The sequence below is a fragment of the Gopherus evgoodei genome, chromosome 17 (assembly GCF_007399415.2).
Source record: "Gopherus evgoodei ecotype Sinaloan lineage chromosome 17, rGopEvg1_v1.p, whole genome shotgun sequence".
NCBI classification, from domain to species: domain Eukaryota; kingdom Metazoa; phylum Chordata; order Testudines; family Testudinidae; genus Gopherus; species Gopherus evgoodei.
The window spans coordinates 20,023,229-20,044,141 of NC_044338.1; the positions used below are offsets into that span (position 1 = coordinate 20,023,229).

Consider the following 20,913-nt stretch of genomic DNA (forward strand, 5'->3'; position numbering starts at 1 on the left):
TTTAAACGTAACATATAGGGCTGGTTGAAAATTTTCCACCAAAATCGTATGATGGAAAATTGGGTTTTTGGCTGACAAAGTGTCCCTTCAAAAAGTGTCTGCTTTCCACAGAAAGGTTTGATTTTTGTCACAAAACCAACTTTAAAAAAGTGAAATAGGCTGATTTGAAGATGCTGCTGTAGTGTCTCATGGGAGTTGTAGTTTGGTTGCCTAATGTCCCCATTCTCCTCTATAGGCTGCACTCAGTGGCCAGACTATATCTCCCATTGTGCACCAGAGGAGGGGACATGGGGACATGATGGTAGATGCAGTCAGACAAGAGATGAGAATGGGAGCATGGGACACCCAAACTACACTTCCCGTGAGGCACAGCATCAGCATTCCCGAATCAAAGTGTTTTGGTTTTTGAATTTTAGCCAAAAATATCAGTTTTCTGTGCGGGGGAAAACATTTTCCAACCAGCTCTACCAACCCAACTGTCTGCCACTCGTAAACACTGCACAAGAACCTGAGAGATGGGGCAGTGAGCACAGTTTTACCTGGGTGCTTTCATCATGGAAGCCCTCCAAAAAGCTCTCCAGCAGCTCATCCGCATTGTCAATTCTCTCTGCATATTCACCCACTATCCAGATCATGGCGGCTCTGGCATCTGGCTCATCCAGGGAGTCGAGGTTCTCGCATAATGTGGCAATGATGCTCTCATACCTGATTTACCAGAGCACAGTCATTATCAAGGTCAAATCAAAGCACTGTGTAACTGTATTCAACTCACATCGACCTGTTAACGGCGAAGCACCCTGACCCAAACCAAAATGACTTACATTTTTACGATCCACAAGAGACGCATAACAAGGAGATTAATTACCTCCTGAGAGTATTCCTACACACTCCCCTTCCAGAGAGTGTGTCAAAGGAAGTCGATTTCAAGGGCTCCACAAGATCTTTGTAATTTTTTCCCCTCTTTGTAGCAAAACTGTGCAAGGGAGAAACTCCAGGCACAGAGTTGCCTTCATTTCCCCCTTAAAAAAAGGGATCTTTGATTCAACAGTTCAAATCAGCTGAATCACTTCCCTTGAGTCCTTATCAGATCCTGCATTTTCACTGGCAGCTCTTCCTGGCTGGAAATTCTCATCTGTGTATGATGCACCCCCAGCCCCTAATGAGTTAGCTGGGGCATAGGCCATTGGCATGTGATCCTAGGTTTAATATTCTGTAAGTGCTTTCCCACACTCTGCTGATCATCCTGATGGCGCGGAGGGCATCTACCCTGGCACTGACAACTGCACCTGGCATAGAAACTTGAGGAGGTTAATCATTAGTACCAACTTATCCTGAGGACTCAGCTGAAAGTCACTGATGCATTATGCCCTAGCTGAATGGATAAGAGCCCCTCACACACAAGAGCTAGAAGGGGGTACTGTCCCACCCTGTGATAACGCTAAGTGGTAGGAAAGCTGATAAGCATTTCATTCAGTACCTCTGCCTGGAATCTCTTAAAGTGAAATGTGTTTATGAGCCTCTTACCAGTGCCAGTCATCCTGCCCATACACCAATAGTGAAATCAGACAGCAATCTGTTTACAATCCAACATTAGAGTCCTTTTGTACCAGAGTCCGAATGGGTGCTGCTGTTCAGAGGGATGGGGACCACACGCATGAAAATCAGTTATACTAACAATATGAGCTGCTAGCTAGGCTGCGCCAAGCAAAACGTAGGTTGTTTTCCGTTACGACATTACACCTGCAGTACTTGCACATACTTGTTGGGATACTTGCGGAAGATGTCCCTGATGACAACAATGGCCTCTTGGACAACGTAGTTGACCTTGGTTTGGATGAGGTCCAGCAGGGTGCTCACGCAGCGCTCTGCGGATTGCTGAGGAGAGGAGAGACGCGGCACAGTCAGACGACAGCTGCAGTTCAGACAAGCCAAAGAAACTGGACAGCCTGTGGGTGCACTTCCGCCCAGCACACTGCATGTAACTGGCGTGCAATGCACCAGGAACAGGGGCAAGACAATGGGGCTGTACTTTAGCTACTCTCACAAACAAAGGATGGTAACCAGTTCAGAATATGTGTATGGACTTCCAGAGCATGCTTTATACGCTGATCCATGCCTATATATCACAGGGAATTCAGCGCTTTACTCAATAGAAATATCAATTCTTTGACCCAAGCTCTTGCCAAAGGACAAAGTCATGGCTGAAATGATTCTGTACCAGCAGGTGGTAGATGCTGCATACAGGCAGAAGTTATATTAATAGATACTATCTGCAGAGATACTTATGCCAACCCCTTGCTGGCTAATATATAGAACAGGCTACTACGTATGCACTGCAGGAGTTGCTTGTCACTATTCAGACATGAGTGGGGTGCTTGGACAGGGGCTGGCAGAAGGTGAGGGTGTGGTGTGCATGTGTTGGCGGGGAGGGGAGAGAGGAAATAAAAAGCCATTGCTAGGGCTGGGTTAGTAGCACAAAGCAAACCCTTCAAGGGCAGTGACAGACCCAGGACTGGAACGAGTTTGCTGGACCCTCCTGAAGATTAGCTATTGCCAGTGCATCTTACTCAATAACTAGCTTCAAACCCCAGACTCAGACTCCATAAAAGGGGCAAGAACTGGCCCCTAGAATGCTCTCTGTGCCATACAGAGACCCTGGAAACTAGAGCTGTATTCATTATGAGACAGGAGATAATGGAATACCATGAAGTAGGATGCCACAAAAGAGCTAAGTGGCTCAGACACCAGAGGGCCTGAAATGAGGATAGCCAACTGGGCGCTAGTGGAGTGCATGTGATGCCTCATTACACAGCAGGTGATTAATGTGAGGAACAGATTGCTCAAGGCAGTACATAAGCAGCCCCCATAAATATACTCATAAAGCATTCAGTATAGGGTACAAGCAGTACTTACGCAAGTGGATTTGCGATTTGAGTGAGCTACACAATGTCAGAGCATTGGGGGAGGGTGGAAGAGGAACAATAGGGGATAAACTGGAAGAGCAGTTTGACAATGGGCATAAATCTCTAAAACAGACCTCAGCCTGACCTAAAGCCCTGACTTGGGCAAAGCAGGGAATGAGTCTCACCCATGCCATTTGCCTCATTCCATCTCTGCAGGCTTGCCCTGAAAGCAGAAGACCTAGAAATTCCCAGTGACAGATACATGCTGAATACAAATCTCCTCTGTTCACCACATTAGGCCTCCTCATTATTGCTTGATATGTACCACACTATTAAGATGGCAGGGGAAAAGCAATCTGAATTCTTGTAATTTAAAGGTGTCTGCCTTGATTACAGGCTGCTCCAACTTCTCTCACTTGACAAAACATCATTTGAGGCCTGTCAACCAGAAGAGTCTCAGTGCAACCAATTTACAAATCTCATGCAGGCAGACCTGTGGGCTGTCTCTTCAGCACAAGGCAGTGCTTGGAGATCTCAGGAAGGTCCCAGGCTAAATACCATCTCTGCCAGCCAAGTTGCTGTGCAGGATTGGGCTATTCCCCCTCGCCTGCATTGCCTGCTGGTGGATGTGAGGCGGTTCCAAAGCTTCACTCTCTGGGAACAAAGACTTCTTCTATTTTTTACTATATGATCTTAAAGAGATATGGGTCAGATTTGGGAAGTTCTTCATTGTCCAAGGGCTGAGAAATGCAAACAGTTAACAGGAAAAGCATGTTAATGTTTGTAATTCTTTCCCGTTGAACGCTGAAGTGCAATCTGATACACAGGGGACAACATTCATTGTTTAAATATGTGCAACTGATTTTTAGCATGAGTCTCCCTTGAAAGGGAGCGGTCAGAAGGGGATTTGTTCACTGAAGCGTCCTCAAATCCCCATGGCAAGATGTCCCGCCCCTCCTGTGGCTGGTTAGCTATTTTTAAGGTGGGCATTTCAGAGGCTCCTACAGGTGGACACGTTATTAAAGGATGTTTTTTTTTTTTGTTTTTTTTTTTTTTTTAATAAACTGGCCAGTTATAGGAGCCAGCATTAAAGCAGGCAGGGTTTTCATCTGGGGGGATACAAGTGAATAAAAAAACCTGTGCTATATAGAAACCAAATGATACCCAGTACAATTCTGCAGAGCCCTACAAACTGCACAACAGAGGCCCTATGACTGCAAGGTTTGTTAAGATGCTGCTGGTTCCTTAGATTGGACCAAAGTCCACTAACAACATGACCCTGTTCTCCCTGCCTCCCGCCAGTCCCTAGTGCCTGTTATGTTAGCGGCAGCTCTGCTACTTTCACGCTGTCTCTTCTTAGCCCTCTCTCGAGTTTACGCCTAGCGAAGCCTTTGGAGCCATGTTAAGGCTTCATTTGCACTTCTCCAATCACAACTGCGGATGGCATGCTTCCCTTTCGCCCTGCAGCTGAGACGCAAGCCTCCAGACCCTCGCCAGATGCAGCAACTGCTCTAAGTCTCGAGTCACAGCAGATACAAATTTATTCACAAACCAACTCTTCTAGAGGAGACACAATTACATGAAAGGCAGGATTCTTGAAGGCAGAGATGTGGTTCCCTGTGAACGCTCATTCATCATGAGCTCCCGCTGGCTGTGCCCTCTGTCAAAGGCAGATTTCTAAGTCATCAGAGACGCAAGCACTTGGATGGCTGAGGGAGTGCAGCGAGCCTTCCATTAGTCCCCATACACAGTGAAAACAGCCTGGAGTAAACTCTGGGGCACTGAGAACAGGTACTGATTAACCCAGAGATGAAAGCGTCATTTTACACTGTAGCAGGCTGCATTGTACTTGCTACCTTTTACATTTGGTTCTTGTCAGACGTAAACAGAATTATTCAGTAAAAGCAACGTCATCAAAGGAAGGCTGCTAAAGCTAAAAGCAAGGTTTAACTCAGCCGACTAGGATACACGAGGCTATGGTTACATGGTAAAGGACTGCCACTGCAAATTAGCTGGCACGTCATTAGCTGTTGCTCATTATGGCAGTACCCAATGGGGGAGAGAGACTCCTACGGCATCCAGATACCTTGAGAATGTGCTGACGTCCATTCAGTATCAAGGAGGGACCCGTGGCCCAAATTCTAACCTGGAGGGATTCTAAAGAGCCTGAAGTGGACTAGTCAAGGATTTGGCTGAGAAGCCTACCCCCAAAACGTACCACCTCTAATTTGTCCAAACTGCCTAACAGCCTCAGCTCTTTCAATCTCAGATCTTCTTCTCTTACTATTGCAGTTTTGAGAGATGGAGGAGGAAACTCCATCGCAGGGACATGTATTTTTCTATCAGCACTGATCTGAGCCAGAAGAACCAGGGAACAGCAAGGCGGTGGGGATAAGAGGGCTGATCAAAGGCCATATATCCTGAACATGGATGAAGCAGTCTGAGGCCTTGTCTACATAAAAACTTGCAACGGTTAGTCAAAGTGGTGCAAACCTGTGTGGATACTCTGGTTTCCATTTAAATCAGCCTTGTTTGGGAAATGAGACTGTTCACACAGCTTTTCCCACTGGCTTATCTAAATCACTAACTACAAACCTAATCTTACACGATAAGCCTTCACAGTGATAGCTGTCTAGCACCTTTCAGAAGAACTAGATTTGCTTTAAAAGTTAAATCAATACACCACCTTAATACTGTCATTTGTAGGTGGCTGTTGAACTGACAAGCGATCTTTTACACTGTTGTTCTGGATAACTGCAAATGTTCATGGAAAGCCATTCACATGAGTCAGACTAACAGACACCCGAATAAAGTTCCACGTTTTACAGATCTTTAAAACTAGACAACTCGACAGTCATTTTGAGCGTGTGTGTTCCATTTTGCAACTGACTTCAACTCCAATGCTGAAAAAAATAAAAACAATCCCCAATACTTTTTGCAGGTCCTATTCAAGCCACTCCTTGATTGCACTGAATCCTCTGAATTCCTTATGCAACAAATAGGAGCTCTACTTTAAAGATCCAGCTCACAGCGACTATGGCCTTCTTAGCTGGTGTAAACTGTCATCACTCCACTGAAGCCAATGGCACTTTACATCGGACAAGGATCTGCCCACTACCCTTCCAGCAGGCTGGGATCTGAGAGAAAGAGGACAATCTTGTGGTTAAGGCATTGAGCTGGGACTCAGGAGATCAGAGTTCCTCTCCAGACTCTGTCTCACACACACAAAACGTATGACATGGGGCAAGTGAATCTCAAAAATAGGGATAAGAAACCTTTCCTACCACACAAGGCTGAAGGGGAGAAATCCATTCAGATTTCTGAAGCGCTCAGACATTGCGGTGATGAATAAAGCCAATAAACCAATGTCGGGTACTTGCCTCGACCTTGATAGCACATCGTCCAATAGCTCGCACAGCCTTGCGGACGAAGTCGACATCCACCTCGGTAGCGTACTCCTTGAGTTCTGCCAGGACCTGTTGTGAAAAGCATGGAACAAAACACGAGTCATTTGAGTAACATTTCCATTTGCCCCTCCTCCATTTCTACCTAGCCACGCTGCTCAGGTACTGGAAAATTAAATGAAGCTACTGATCCCCAGAGAGCTTTAAATATTCTGGGCTCAGAGTACTTAGTTGGATTAATTTAAAATGTGCCCATCCATAGTTCTAGGCACACGTACTATGTTAACGCTGTCCTTAAACACAAAAGCAGCCGCTACATCAACCAACATTTAGCGAAGAACCAGCTTGGAGGAGACAATCAGGCCAGCAGGGCCCAATGGGTACAACAGGAAAGAAAGTTAAGGGTTATTCTCAAACTGCCCATACCAAACTCTTGGCAACCCAACCAGCCATTTTGGACATTGGAGTCACTGCTTCTGCGGGGTCTATAAGGAGGTACAGGAAGGAATGGGAGGTAAATAGTAAGGTCCTGGCTTATTCCCCGGTACATAGAGTATTTTTTTTCTCCAGTGCTGCCAATCCCTTTATCTATTGGCTCTGAGAGCTCTGGGGGACACCAGCAATCCTGTATGGAGATTGCAGTACAGCTTGTTATGCAGACAAGATTGTTTCTTGAGACACAAAAGGTTGTATGTAAAATAAAGTCAACTTTACCCCTTGCCTTGACTGCTATGTAACATAGGGAAACCCTGCAAGAGTTCTCCCCAGGAATTGCCAGGATCTTACAAGACTCAGAAGGATCATTTGGTTTAGAAACAGTTCTGCCAAAATCAAACCTTCTGGTTATTTATTTTACTAGCCCTAGGGACATAGAAAGCTTTTTGTTCCCACAGCTCAGCCACTCCTGCTTAAGTCTCACATCGTTTTCCATGCGTGACATCAGGGACCTGCCGTGGATTTTATTGTGATGTCACAAATGTAATTAGTGTTGCAAGTGAGAAACAAACAGCACGAAATGGGAGACTTGTTTGAAGAACCTGGGCTCACTGCTCTGACAGCGGAAGAGGGCCCTGAAGTGGGTGAGCAACAAGCGAATAAACACAGCAGAGGCAATGTGTGGGAAGAGCAGCTAAGCTTTGCACCTTTATGAATGCAGTTTTTGTATTTTAGTGTATGATATTTTATATAAGCCCGCACACAATAACAAACAGTGGCGTCAATAGCTTCATAAGCAGTAGCTTACGTAGAGCTGTACTTCTGCAAAGCGCTGTACCAACACCAGCTACGTCTCAAAACACCTCAGAGGCAAGTATCCCCATTTCACAAATGGGGAAACTAAGGAACAGATTAAGTATCTTGTCCCAGGTGGAAACAGAGTGGATCTGAGGGGGAGCAACGGGTTTACTCTCAGTAGCTTCCACTTTAAGCCATTACTGAGCTCTGTGATTGAGCTTTGCCTGCTTTATAAACGTGGCTTTCGAACCGGGAAGGGGACTTGAGTGTTCCAGATTCTCAGCTTCTCCAGACTACTCTGCCTCTCTTGAAAATCAGCTGCATTATCTAGTAGAAGGCACTTCAAAATTCTGTGAGGAATCTGCAGACCAAAATCCAAGAGGAGAGCTACACATATCTATTCCTGGCAATTGGTTTTCCAAGGATTTTCCATGTGCCCCGCAAATCAGACATGGGGCTGCCTTGCTCCATCACTTCCCATAAAGTGCAATACAAACAGCTATTTTAAGATGCCACATTAAACAAGAATATTTAGTTATAAATGGAACAGGATGGCACAGCAGCAGCAACTGAAATCACTCTGTGTTAACAAAGAGGGGCTAGTGCTTGAAACACACCCTAGGAGAGAAAGGACAGACCACGGTGGAATTTCAGATACTGGGATGACAGGACAGAAGCAGCATAGAATGAGAAGTCACAAGTTCTAACCTCGACCCTGCCAACAACTCACATGCAAGTTACTTCAGCTCTGTTTGTTTCTGCAACTCCGGTCTGTAAAATGTATCCCCTACCTAACAAGTGTGTTGTGAGGTTTGTACAATGCTATTAACGTGTAAAGCACTAAGGAATTTCCAACCCCTCCGTTAAGTAACAGCAGATCGTACACTGTGCCAGAGATAACACTGATTTGCTGCTGTTTATTGTACAACAGTTCAGAGAACACTTTTAGAGGTATTAATTTGTGCATAAATCTTCCCTAACGGCATTGCACTCTGGAGCTGGTATATACCATCTGTCAGGGATATGATCACAGCTGGAGTAACTGACCTGCGCAATGTTTGCCTGGGATGCCAGACGGATCATGATGTCCAGCTTCTCCAGTTTGACATAGATGGGGTCGTTGTACTTCACGAAGAATACCTTGATTTCTTGCTTCAAGATTTCAGGCCTGGGGAACACACACATACACACAACAGAATTGCACAGACTGGTAACTCAATGACTTTCCATTCAACAACAATGACCTGATTTTTAGAACAACCTTAGCTTTTGCTAAGAACACAGTGGTATCGGCGCCTATCAGCGATTTGCACACAAGTATATTAGAACTGCATTTCAAATTAAAACACATCTTTCACCTCCAAGCCTTCTGATTTTTTATGCTGCTGGGTTCAAGCCGCTTTAACTCTGCCTACTTCCCCACCTACCCTCCACCCATGCATAACACCCTCCCAACACATAATGCCACCTACTCAACCAGATTCTCTCCTTCAGTGGCTAGACACCTGTATCAACATACAGCCACTCTCCTTAAGTGTACCAGCTCCTGTGCCACACCCATCCCATGTTCTCAATATCATCAAGAGATCACAGTATTTAAACCTGCTGAGAAAATAAATGTTGGTCCCCTTCTCCCGGTTTAGATTCTTTGATGGACAGTTGAGGGAAGGCTCTTTTGTATCTCTATGGCAGGGAAAGGAAAGAAAAGGAATGCATGTCCCAAATCGTCTTCCCCAAGAAATCTTGGCTGGCTGAAGAAACACAACAGTGATGCTGGTAGAACCAATCAGCTGTAAAAACAGTCAATGACTCCAGCAGACAACTGTGTGTTCAAGGATACAGGAAACAAGACTAGTCAACAAACTCCTCAGAGCTAGAGGTTTGGTCCTCACAATTAGCACACCTGGACACACAGAAATTTCTGAATGGATTAACTCAGCCAGATCCCCTTTCACCACACCCAGCGAGACTGGCACTCTGGCCTGTACCTTTTCTGCACAATTAAGTTGATGTTTCTCAGGGCAACATACTGAACTTCAGGCTCTCCAGACAGCAGCGTGACCAGCGGAGGGGCCAGTTTCTTCAGCAGCATGTTGTAATAGTCGGACTCCTTGGGTAGGAGCTCCAGGAACTTCATCAAGACTTTCACGGCAGAAAGCACCACGGCCGAGTTGGCATGAGACAGCCGGGGAGTCACCCGCTCACAGATGCTAGAGACAGAAAAGACTATATGGATTTTCAGATTATTTCTGAGTTTCTCCCATAAACCCTCAGCTGAACAAGGGGCCTCTCGTGAACACAACAGGACCCAGGAACCCATGGTTGGCACATAACCCCTTGCAATCAGATGTCAGCAATGCCAACCGCCATATAAGGCAGTAACTGCATTTATATTCCATCCAGTTCCAAGCCCTGACTTTTAGAGAATTCAAATATGAAGAGTGAGCAAGGCATGTTCAGAGCTGTTCAATAGGCAGCCCTATTCGGGATAAGCTAGGACAACACAGGCCTGGTGCTTGGAGATCTCTGCAGGTTCCTAGAGCTGATTAAGAGCCTGTTTTCTGAAACAAGACAAGGAAATCTTAAAACATCAAGGATGAGGGGAAAACTCATCCTCCAGATTTTTTTTTTAGGGGATTATCTGTTCTGCCTCAAAAATGCAGCACTGAAAACCCCCCAGCAAATTAAAGCAGGCTTGCGTAAATACATTAAGCTTGTGCCCTTTTAGCTTCTATATGAAGGATACAGAAAGCAGAAGGCGATTTTTTTTTTTAAACAGTGCTTCTTCCTTCTTGTTTTTCCCCTACTATGCAGGATGTAGAGACTGGTCTTTCCTGGCTTTGGTGGAGGACCAGGGAAGGTCTAACACATGTTTGCTAGGACTTCTTTAACATCTTAACTGAAGGGCTTGGGTGGGGGTAATGAATCTAACACAAGCTTTTCTTCCCAATGGAAGTCACTGAAGTTAAAGAGGGATCCCAAAAACAGTGAGTTTTAAACAGTGACAGAAATCCTTTCCCCATTTTACCCCTCAGCTTTATCGTTAGTCCTATGATGCCATAACTTAGACTAGTTTTCTTGGAATCATCGAATTTTCCAGCCTAGACAGAACCTGAAATAATGTGAGAAACAAGCTGTTTTATACAAAGAAAACAAAAAAATTTCAGGACCCTCTTTACATACAAAGAGCAAAAAAAAAAGGGCACAGAGTCCAATTTTTTCTCTACGTCTCCTTTAAGAGGCGTAGTCCTACCAGCTTCTGAGTTGTGCAAAGTGCACGCGCCAATTGCAATACCACCATTGGTTTGCTATGAAGAGTCTAGCCCTTTTAAAGGAACCATGGTGAGCTGAGAGGTGGGATCTGTGCAGCTTAGTAGCAGATCTCAATGGATTCTTATGTGTGCAATACCTGGAATATCAAACTCTCACGGCTTTTCAAGCTGTTCTGTTTGAAGTCTATTTCTGCTATTCGAGGCCTGTATCAGAGCCCATTACAGCAAGCTTCCACCCTCAGACAGGTGATGGGACACTGTAGTGAATCCATCAGAACTTCTACTTCGGAAAGGCCACTAGCCACACATGAAGGTGTGAGTCAGCGCACGTACCTCTGAGCCTCACGGTCATCCTTGGGGTTGTAGTTAGACAGACAGTCCAGAATGAAGATCTGGCCCCATTCGGTGCATTCGTTCAGGGCTGTCAGCAGCTTGTTAATGTTCTGCGGGTTTAGATCCAGCAAGTTACTGTTGGGATGCGACTCGCTGATCTCTGACAAGGCTGCCACCGCGTTAGCCACCACCTAGGAGAGGAAGGGAAGAGGAGAGGCATTCATGGTTAGCGTGTCACTCAGGACGCGAGGGATTAACTTGGCTGAGCACATGTTATGCAGCTGGGCCATGTCTGAGACTTTGCCTCGATATCATGGCCTATGGTCAGTAGCTGTCACCAAACCCTTCAGAGACCCATGTTAAGCCGACAGTGCAGTGGTAGCTCATGGGAGACCCGAAGTTTCAATGCAATCTTGCAAGTTGCTCTTCCTGGGCTGCCCAAAGTTAGAGTCCCTCCTAAAACACTCAGGGTATCTGAGGGAGGAAGGAGAGGGGGGAAAACTGCATTGCTGTTAGGAGACCACTGCAGATAAAGCATGAGACCAATAGGGGGCCACAACAGAGCAGATGGCGCAGAGAGCATCATGTCTACGGAGGACTTGTAAAAGATGGGTGAGGTAGAGAGAGGTTAAAGGTGTGGCCTATCAGTGCTGTCCAAAGGAATGTGGCCTTTCTACAAGCACTGCCTTTTGCAATACTAAGGCCATGTCTACATCTAAAATTTTGCAGCGCTGGTTGTTACAGCTGTATTAGTACAGCTGTATAGGGCCAGCGCTGCAGAGTGGCCACACTTACAGCAACCAACGCTGCAAGTGGTGTTAGATGTGGCCACACTGCAGCGCTGTTGGGCGGCTTCAAGGGGGGTTCCGGGACGAGAGAGCAAACCGGGAAAGGAAACCAGCTTCCCCGCGGTTTGCTCTCTCGGTCCCGGAGCCAGCCAGCAAACCGCAGGGAAGGAGACCTGCTTGCTCGGGGTTCCGGGACCGAGAGAGCAAACCGGGAACGCCGCGGTTTGCTCTCTCGGTCCCGGAGCCAGCCAGCAAACCGCAGGGAAGGAGACCTGCTTGCTCGGGGTTCCGGGACCGAGAGAGCAAACCGGGAACGCCGCGGTTTGCTCTCTCGGTCCCGGAGCCAGCCAGCAAACCGCAGGGAAGGAGACCTGCTTGCTCGGGGTTCCGGGACCGAGAGAGCAAACCGCGGCGAAGCTGGTTTCCTTTCCCGGTTTGCTCTCTCGGTCCCGGAACCCCGAGCAAGCAGGTCTCCTTCCCTGCGGTTTGCTGGGTGGCTCCGGGACCGAGAGAGCAAACCGGGAAAGGAAACCAGCTTGATTACCAGAGGCTTCCTCCTTCCACGGAGGTCAAGAAAAGCGCTGGTAACTGTCTACATTGGATTACCAGCGCTGGATCACCAGCGCTGGATCCTCTACACCCGAGACAAAACGGGAGTACGGCCAGCGCTGCAAACAGGGAGTTGCAGTGCTGGTGATGCCCTGCAGATGTGGACACTCTCAAAGTTGCAGCGCTGTAACTCCCTCACCAGCGCTGCAACTTTCTGATGTAGACAAGCCCTAATTCTGGGTATGCAGCCAAGAAAGATGTCAGCACACAGAGCACCAGTGGCGTGGGTCAGGTGGGCAAAATACCCCAGCTAGCTACAGGCTTCAAACATCTATTCAGATCGACAGGATCTTCCTGACCTTAACTTCGCTTCCAACGAGGAGAGATGTTTAACTTTGTTCTTTGTTGATCAGAGTTTGCCGCGTCCTTGTAATCCTCAGTCTGAGCTGTTTGGCTGGCACTAGAATGTCTACAAAACCTTCTTCCTATGTGAAAAGCACTTACTAAGAAATGAAAATGATCACATGGCAAGGATCTACCGAGGAATGCCGTTTGAAAGGAGGCAACATGCAGATTTTGAAGCAGGTGATTCTCCCAACTGGCTGTCTAACAGACAAGAACCGTCCTTGATTACAAGTCCTTCCCACTACAATCATTTGTCTACCAAGTGCTGTACAGGATCTAGTTACTGAAAATATTGCAGCACATTACACGTGATGGTAGCCAAAACACATGCATAGACTTTTAGTAGCAGTGTTCATGTGGGACATTATTGCCTGGTGATTCACAGCCTGTCTTGCTGGGCAGTAACAAGCCCTTAGTTCCATGCTCAAATCACAAGATCTTCCCTCTCACATGTAATCTGGGAGTTCAGGAGCTGTATATCCTAACCTGGCGTCATATGAAGAGTTAATACAGAACAGCTACCCAATATATCAATAAAAAAGCTTCTGTCGCTGAAAATGCACATTGGGTGCTATGGAGCTGTAAGTCTGAGTTCAACACATAGAACTATCCAATAGCAAACTATATAAAACTCTGTAAACTGGAGATGATGCTTACCTTTCCCATCAGGTGCTTTTGTAACACTGACGGGCCCGGTCATCAGTGGGCGGGATCAAACCTGGGACCTCTGGAGCTAAATGCATGAGCCTCACTGCATGAGCTAAAAGCCATATGGCTGTTAGCTATGGCTGTAGGGCAGATTCAATCTCTCTCTCGGTCTTGGTGTCACTAGATGGGACAGAACACCATACCCAGGAGATGTGTGGGTTACACTTTGGGAACTACTGATGAAAAGTGCCATATAAGAGCTAAATATTTTCATTAGAGATATAAAAATGGAATACAATAATGCACATCATACACAGGGAAACCTACATCTAATGTTCATCTGCTGATGTGTCCCCCAGGTTTCTAGTACTAAATTGTTTGACCTTTGGTTACAGAACCACCTCTATAAAAGTCTGCTGCTCCTCTGGATGGTTTCTTTAGGTCTCCCTGTACACTGCTTTGAAAAGGACATGAATATTGCAAATATTTTACAACACTGCAAAAGTTTTACAAAGCATCAGTCACCAGTTGATACAGAACCAGTGTTCCAGAACAATGACATACACATGCGTGTACATTTGCTATTTTGTATTTCAGCTCTAGACGCCATAATGCTGAGTGCTTTAAAAAAAAACAAAACCCTACAGATTGATTTCCTTAGCTGAGTGATTCTTCCATCGCTAACCGAGAGGCTCCTCCATGCTGACTGACAGCTGCCAATGCCACTCTGATCTAACCAACAGCCTCCTAGGATTCAATCATGACACTAGCTCATTTATTTATACATCCCAAACCATGCACCCCCCAATGGCATGAAGTAAGACTCCTGTCCTGTTTCAGGACTTACCCTTCCATGATAAATCACACGGCACAACAAGGACTAATGCTGGGCCTGGGTTAGATTTGATACCTACCCCCAAAGTATCTTGGGGGCTTCAGTCTCTGCTTTACTAATCCCAGACAAACCCCCTGGCATGAATCACTATCACAAACTGGCTGATTTCACCTCTCACCTGGCTTTTGGTAAATGTCACATTTAAACACCATTCAAAGGCAGTTGTAGCAAGTGTAGTTTATAACACAGTCTGGCTGAACAGTGATAATTTTGCATTTAGGCTAGGATTCTCCCACGGAGTTGGGCACTCAAATGAAGTTTCAATGGGATCTGGACACTTAAATCACTGAGATGCCTTCAAAAATCCCATGCTGGAGGCTATTACAATGTATTTAACACTATAAACATACATGATGCATTACAGTGCTAGTGAGAAACATTCTCTGTAGCTAAACTAACAGGCTCCACCAGGCCCTGGAGAAATCTGCATTAAGCAGCTTTGCTGCGTTTGTGAATGATCCCTTCTGGCAGCTCAGCCACACAGCTCAATGCAAATGGCAGAGTGAAATATATTAACAAGGGAGCAGGAGGTGGCTGGGTGGGAAGAGAGTGGGTCTTTCTCTACTGACCTCCATGGAAAGGGGCAGGAGTGGAGGTAAACCAGGAGGGGAGACAGGACGCTCACCAGAATGAGCAATCAGATTACTTTGTTATTATCTAAGGCTAATTGGAAATTAAACCAAGTGTGTAATGCAGCTAATGAAGTGTAATGTTCTGCTGCTTAAAACAGGAATCTTCCACTTACTAGCCCATTAAAACGAGGAAGAAAACTGAGAAAAGCAGGTGAACAGATTAAGGAGCCCCAGAGAGATGTGGCTTGTGGGTTTATATGCAGAGTGAAGCAACTAATGCTCGCTAAGGAGGCTGTCCTCAAAGCCCGGCTCCCCCACCCCACTCCAATCTTGGATGTACAGCAGCCTCTCCCCACATGGTACTTCCCGGGATGGAGGGAGCTGTTGGCATTTTCAAGCTGCGTATGGGGCATATACAGTGCATTTGTTTCATTACAGAGACACCCAGCTGGGAGGCTATGGGCATTTGCACGGATACGTATCTGAAAGATCATTCCTACAGCCTCAGATGCAATTTGACTTTTCGGTTGGGAGATGGGCGAAGCAGCCTTTCAGTATCAGAGCAAGCGTACAGATCCTTGGAGAATAAGATCCACGCTATTTACACTAGAGTGGCTTTAGCACCAACACCACACTCACAGGTGCTTTAGGATCTTCTGCTCACACTCAGTCGAGCAACAACTCACCTCAACATTGCAATTTGCCTCCTGCAGAACAGTTTAAGATATGTTCAAGTTAAATGACGCAAGTGGCCGAACCGGATAGCTCAGATTAGGGCCAGAGGGCCCTTTATCCAGTTTATTTATGTGATGGGCGTAGGTGACCTCTAGCTAAATGCCACGTACTGTCCCTGCTGGGTGATTGGAACAGGAACTGCCCGGTCTGCGCACAGGATTGAAAACTAGTAAGTCCCAAGCTCCAACCTTAACAATGACACAGATTCCCTCTGGAGCATCGGGGAAGTCATGGTCCTCCACTTCCTTTTTCCCTTCAGAGGTATGGGTGCATGAAAGCCTGACCTGCTCAGGGGTTAAGTGCTATATAAGTGATCAGTATTTAATCCAGTCCCGAAAATGGCTTTCCACTTTTTCTTTCTAAACCATTAAACATCCTCTAACTTGCTCTTTATGGCAATAGAATTGGTTTTTTGGGTGGAGCATTGGGGGGAGAAAGAAAAATGATGCTGGATTTCAGCAGGCATGCCGGAGCACACGTCTTTTGTGCGGTGGGATGGGTTTTAGGGGAGAGAAGGAAGAGGTCCCTAGATTTCAGCAGGCATACTGGAGCACACTTATTTTTTAAAGTCTTTCCCCTTTCCTCCAGGCAGTGCTAGCCTGCTGCTTTTTGTCAAACTAAAAGATCCTGCTCCTTCTCATCTCCCTCTGGGGAATGAGGGGGCTTTGGCAGCGTAATGAGAAGCAAGATTCGCTCTAGCTTTAAACTCTGCTTGATGAACTGCTCTTTGCAGGCAGCAGAGAAACTAGCTGGGGACGCATACGCCGACCCCAACACTGTGAACTGTTTGCTTCTCTGGCGTGGCTGTGAGCACATTGTGCAGGGAACACAGAGCTCTGCTAGACTGCTGGGGTAGCCTGCGCTGCTGTGAGACTCCCTGTTTAGTGCTGTTTCATCCCCCCACCTCCACCCCAAAAAGAATGTCCACTCCTACTCACTCAAGTATTCATCTCCTCCTACCAGGAGATGTCTCACCACTTTCCCAAAGAGGCTCTTTGAAATCTCCTTTGCAGCTGCTCTCTCTGGTGCCATCCAGTAGCAAAACGATTATCACTGTCCTCGCACAGGCACGTTACCACTTAACACAGAAGCATCGGACACTGTCCAAACTCTCATAATCCAACCAAGCTAGGTCGGGGCAGCCATGTAGAAATTACTGCTGGGGGAAGGAGCCCAGAAGGTGAGGGAAAGGTCACATTTTCTGACCAGTGCACACTTCAGGTATAGCCAGCAAACAGCAGCTGAAAAAATGCTGTTCTGTAAAGCTGCCTCAGAGTCAGAGCACTGATTGATATTCAAGATCTTGGAATGATCCATTCAGTTAAACAGTCCAACACCTGGGAAATTAGAAGCATCTTGTAGCAGGTGTTACATTATTGCTCAGTAATAGGAAGGAGACTGTGCTACGACGGCTGCACAGTTGAATTTTGGCACTTAACCTTTATAAATATACAGCGTCTGCTACGATCCATGCTCCCCCCCCACTGCACACATCCCTGTTTAAAACCAATGCGGTGTCCGATTTGCATTTTTAAGTAAAATGCAACACAACTAAGCAGCTAGTTTCTCAGCTTCTTGGGCCTTCTAAATTAAATACATCCTAACTTAAACACTCCTGCTCAGTAGTAACGATACTCCCCCAATCACTCGTCTATGCTTTGGCTCTCTGAATGATACACAATGCAGTAACGGTTACACTGCTTGCCAAAGGTATATGATTTGTGTACGGTGCTTTGAGGCTACGTGGCAATGGGTGCTATAGGAAAAATGTAAGATAGCGATGGGATATAAAGCCCACAGCTGCTGGCCATTTTCCCAGTAAGGAATTGTTTCTTTAAGTTTGGGCATGACCAGTCCCATCTGAGGGGAAATCACAAAAAGAAAAACCTAAGAGAGATTCATCTGCAGGCCTATTTGTCTTGCTCACTTATCATGAACGGGGTCAGGAGCTTGGTAGATAGAAAACAGCAAATAAGTGAATTCTACTATATCAGCAAAGGCCTCTATATTCTCCATGCCTCAGGGAGTTTCCCTTAGTTTTCCCACACCAAGAGTTCTTTCAGTTCCATCTCGATCTGGCAGTCCCTTAGTCCTCAGCTGCTTAGAACACGATTGGACAACTCTCCTTTGGCCCAAACGGGACAGATGATGCACAGCATGCAGAGGTGAACTGCACTGCTAGTCTCATTGCAAAGACGTGATCAAACATGAATGTGGGGTCAGTAGCCACGGAGTCAGTGACTGTGCATATTTGCGTAGGGTCAGTGGTCATGCATATTTTCTTAATGAGCATTCCACCGCTCAGCTTTAGTACATGAAAATGACTAGTGAAAGGAATAACCCCCCACGCCCAAGAATAAATAATGGGGGTGGGGGGTGGGAGGAGGGGAGATAAGAGCATATCAGCCAGTTCTAACTAGTCTCTCTTTCCAAATGAATAGGATCAGTTTTCATGTCTCAAGATAGAGTCTCTTAAGAGGATGTACAGCTACCCCAACCCAATAGGAGAAGGCTGGGTCAAGGACCCTCTCGCACTCCCTCCGGGAGATCATTCAACAAAACCAAATGCATCAGCTTTAGGTCTGACCTCAGCAGAGAGAATAATCAAGGGGGCAATGAGGGCAGCAAGAGAGACTGGGGAAAGCAAGGAGACCTAGTCCATCTTAAGCAGGTTTGTACCTAACTGACGGGTGGTGGGAACCCTGGGCTGCCCGAGGGTTTCCAATCAATCCATATGATGGGCTTCTCAGCCCAAACCAGCTCTGGTCGTCAGAGCTGGATATAACAGCGTCCCCAGGGCGCACGCTGTTAATGCTGCAGGAAAGTCACAGGCACAAGGAAGTGTCTAATCACGTGGCCTGGGGTTTGGTGAGTTTACTGATTAGTGGGGGTAATCTCGACTCAACCCAGATTGATTCACTGGGCAGTTTGTGGGTGGTGGTAACACGATAAATCGCCCAGAGCGGAAACAGTTCTCTCATCCTCCTTTCTAACTGAAGCTCATTTGTTCCTGTTCTTCGGAAGGACAGTCCCACTCAAACATGAACCCATTTCACCTGGCTGGAGAAATAAGAGTCTGCCACTGCAAACAGACTTGGGTACAGAGCAGCTTCCTATATCAGCGGCAAAATTCTTTTCCCACAAAAATTGGACAAATCAGCCTCCCCAACAAAGATGGGCAATGTAGATTTAGCTTTACCACCACTATTTATACTCCTCAGAACACAGGAGTTTCTGAAGGACTAGTACAACTCCTGGATTACTTGATCTCTAAAGAACCTGCATTCATAGGCAGTGAAATGGAGATGAGATTAGCAACCAAAATCAGTGTCTGGGAGGTAGGAAATTGTCTATTTGGTACCACCCACCCGACAGCTTCCTCCCATCAGCCAAACTGTGATATACCAACCCCATATCCAGACTTCTCTTCCTCACCACACATATATTTGGATTTTACAATCTTGCCGTTGGTCAGAGCCATTCAGCCTTTGTACTGCATTAGCACTGGCCAGTTTGGTATTCTACTAACAAAAATAATTTGTTATTCACCCATGTACAGAGACTAGCAAAAAGAATCTAGGCATTCGCACAGATTGCTCTCGCTTCTACTCTCAGATTTTCTGACTTCAGGGACTCAAAATTGTTACTGCCTCTTATTTCTCTTAACCATGCAGAGAACCAATACAACTCAGAACACGAGCTGAACTCTCTTCCTTTGCGGGTATCAACACCGAAATTCTCCTGAAGACAATGGGGTGACGTGGGTGGAAACAAAGTGAACTTGGGGTGAAGATAACGGGCTCTCAGAGATGTCACTAAGGCCACAGATTGAAGATGGCTGGGTTTCACAGGTATTGCTGGCAGCCTGACTTGGCCCGGGGATGGTGCATTAGGGAAGAACTCAGTTTGAGCCTCAGAACCCAGGTTGAGATTGTAGGACCCACAGGAAAACACCTTTTCCCTTGTAAATTGACCCAATAGGGTATGAAAATGGAACTCTGCTCTGCTATTTTTAGTCACTCTACAGAGCAGAACTGCATTTTAATTGGAGATGCTCATTAAGGCTTACTAAAGACTAAAGAGAAGAGATGTTGCAATACTGAACTAGTGTTCAATACTAAAAACCTGGGGGCATGAAGTAATGGGAGGAGATGCTAACTCGGCACAAATCGAATTTTGGGAAGATCTCCGCAGAGAACAGTGATTCCACAGATTAAGAGTCATCAAAGGGAGCCATAGAATCAAGGAAAGAACAATAGTGTTGGACCCAAATAATGAAAGGATGGGTGTGGACATCCTCTTTCCCTTAACGTTTATATTGCTGAAAAGAGTCGACCAGCTCAGCGTTATGAACCCCAAGAGAACTAGCAACAGAGCAGATGGAGTTCACGTTCCTTTAGTACAGTGCTGCCACCTTGTGGTTTAGTTATTAACTGCCAAACCAGAGACAAAAGCCAAAAGCCAAGCTATTGTGCAGATGGAAATACTGAAAAGACTGGTAATCAGTCTCTCTCTTTACGCATAATTTGAAACCTAAGAAGAAAATTCAGTACCAACATCCTGCGCATACAAGAAGGCGTTCACTAGAAGCACATCATCCTGGGCTGTCGTTAACATGAACAGGTAAACCACGGTGACCAGACAGCAAGTGTGAAAAATCGGGACAGGTCATTTGGGGGGGCGGGGGGGAGGGGTGTAATAGGAGCCTATATAAGAAAAAGACCCAAAAATCAGGACTGTCCCTATAAAATCAGGACATCTGGTCACCCTAAGGTAAACTTTTAAAAATATACGTTGCTTGAAATCTAAACCAGTAGCTATTACGAGTGTTCAAAGAACCTCATAATCAGGGCCAGGCCGGATCAGCTACCTACTGCTGTGGCTTTGTTAAAAATGTCGGCATGTCTTGTTAAGAGTAGCTATCAACCCCAGTGATTTGCCATGTCAGAAAATAGCACAACTCCACCTAAGTCAGTAAATGTGTTATTCTAAACAAAAATCCTGCTTCAGTAAAATGAGGTGACTAGAAGAGATGACACGCCTTTCCTGAACTGAGCTGGCTCAAAGCCATCAGTGTAGGAACAGGATCCAGAAGGCTGAGCAAGGCTAGGTGTAAGCATAACTAAACAGGGAGCCCCTGGAGTGTTATATTTATTCTAATCATGGTTGTGCTAAG

General features: G+C 46.1%; 1 protein-coding gene across 4 annotated transcripts in view; it reads right to left on the reverse strand.

Annotated features, from left to right (window-relative positions):
- Nucleotides 1-20,913, reverse strand: part of AP2B1 (adaptor related protein complex 2 subunit beta 1) — a 99,407-nt gene that overhangs the window by 58,036 nt on the left and 20,458 nt on the right. For all 4 annotated transcript variants that reach the window (XM_030537090.1, XM_030537089.1, XM_030537087.1 and 1 more), the window contains 6 exons: nucleotides 11,146-11,336; nucleotides 9,529-9,750; nucleotides 8,588-8,708; nucleotides 6,284-6,379; nucleotides 1,760-1,875; nucleotides 540-705 (listed from right to left, as the gene is read on the reverse strand). In XM_030537090.1, coding sequence (XP_030392950.1) covers nucleotides 540-705; nucleotides 1,760-1,875; nucleotides 6,284-6,379; nucleotides 8,588-8,708; nucleotides 9,529-9,750; nucleotides 11,146-11,336 — 912 coding nt within the window. The remainder of the gene's footprint in view (nucleotides 1-539; nucleotides 706-1,759; nucleotides 1,876-6,283; nucleotides 6,380-8,587; nucleotides 8,709-9,528; nucleotides 9,751-11,145; nucleotides 11,337-20,913) is intronic.